This window comes from Carlito syrichta, unplaced genomic scaffold, assembly GCF_000164805.1.
Source record: "Carlito syrichta isolate Samal-C Ts95f unplaced genomic scaffold, Tarsius_syrichta-2.0.1 Scaffold303364, whole genome shotgun sequence".
NCBI lineage: Eukaryota > Metazoa > Chordata > Mammalia > Primates > Tarsiidae > Carlito > Carlito syrichta.
In genome coordinates, this window is record NW_007247460.1 from 512,087 (window position 1) to 512,902 (window position 816).

General features: G+C 66.3%; 1 protein-coding gene across 1 annotated transcript in view; it reads left to right on the plus strand.

The window, feature by feature from the left end:
* Positions 1-816, plus strand: part of DEF6 (DEF6, guanine nucleotide exchange factor) — a 26,641-nt gene that overhangs the window by 20,750 nt on the left and 5,075 nt on the right. The window contains exons 6-7 of the mRNA XM_008058501.2: positions 292-400; positions 519-813. Coding sequence (XP_008056692.1) covers positions 292-400; positions 519-813 — 404 coding nt within the window. The remainder of the gene's footprint in view (positions 1-291; positions 401-518; positions 814-816) is intronic.

The window sequence follows — 816 nt, forward strand, 5'->3', positions numbered from 1 at the left end:
CATGCCACTGCCCTCCAGCCTGGGTGACAGAGTGAGACTTCAACTCAAAAGAAAAAAAGAAAATGATCCAACCCAACTTTCAAACAGCAAAGGCCACAGCGTTTCAGGGACACAAGTGCCCCCATGACGAACTGTCCAAGCCAGGCCACACAGGCTCCTGGCAGTGGGGGGCATGTCCCAAGGGAAGACAGTCAGCCAGGAGGGCAGGTACTTGAACTGGAGCATCCTTGGGACAGGTGTGGCCCCGGGCCCTGACTCCATTGAGGCCAGCCTGGACTTGCCCTGTCCCAGGTGCTGCCGGACCGCGACGGAAAGCGCTGCATGTTCTGTGTGAAGACAGCCACCCGCACGTATGAGATGAGCGCCTCGGACACGCGCCAGCGCCAGGAGTGGACGGCCGGTGCGTGCTCGCTAGGGGGCTGGGCCTCCGGCGCGCCTCCGTGAGAAAGGGGCCATAAGACGGCCCAGCGGTGGGCTAGGCCCCGCCTGACCCGCGACCCTCTCGCCCTCCTCCACAGCCATCCAGACTGCGATCCGGCTGCAGGCCGAGGGGAAGACGTCGCTGCACAAGGACCTGAAGCAGAAGAGGCGCGAGCAGCGGGAGCAGCGGGAGCGGCGCCGGGCGGCCAAGGAGGAGGAGCTGCTGCGGCTGCAGCAGCTGCAGGAGGAGAAGGAGCGGAAGCTGCAGGAGCTGGAGCTGCTGCAGGAGGCGCAGCGGCAGGCCGAGCGGCTGCTGCAGGAGGAGGAGGAGCGGCGCCGCAGCCAGCACCGGGAGCTGCAGCAGGCGCTGGAGGTCCAGCTGCGCGAGGCGGAGCA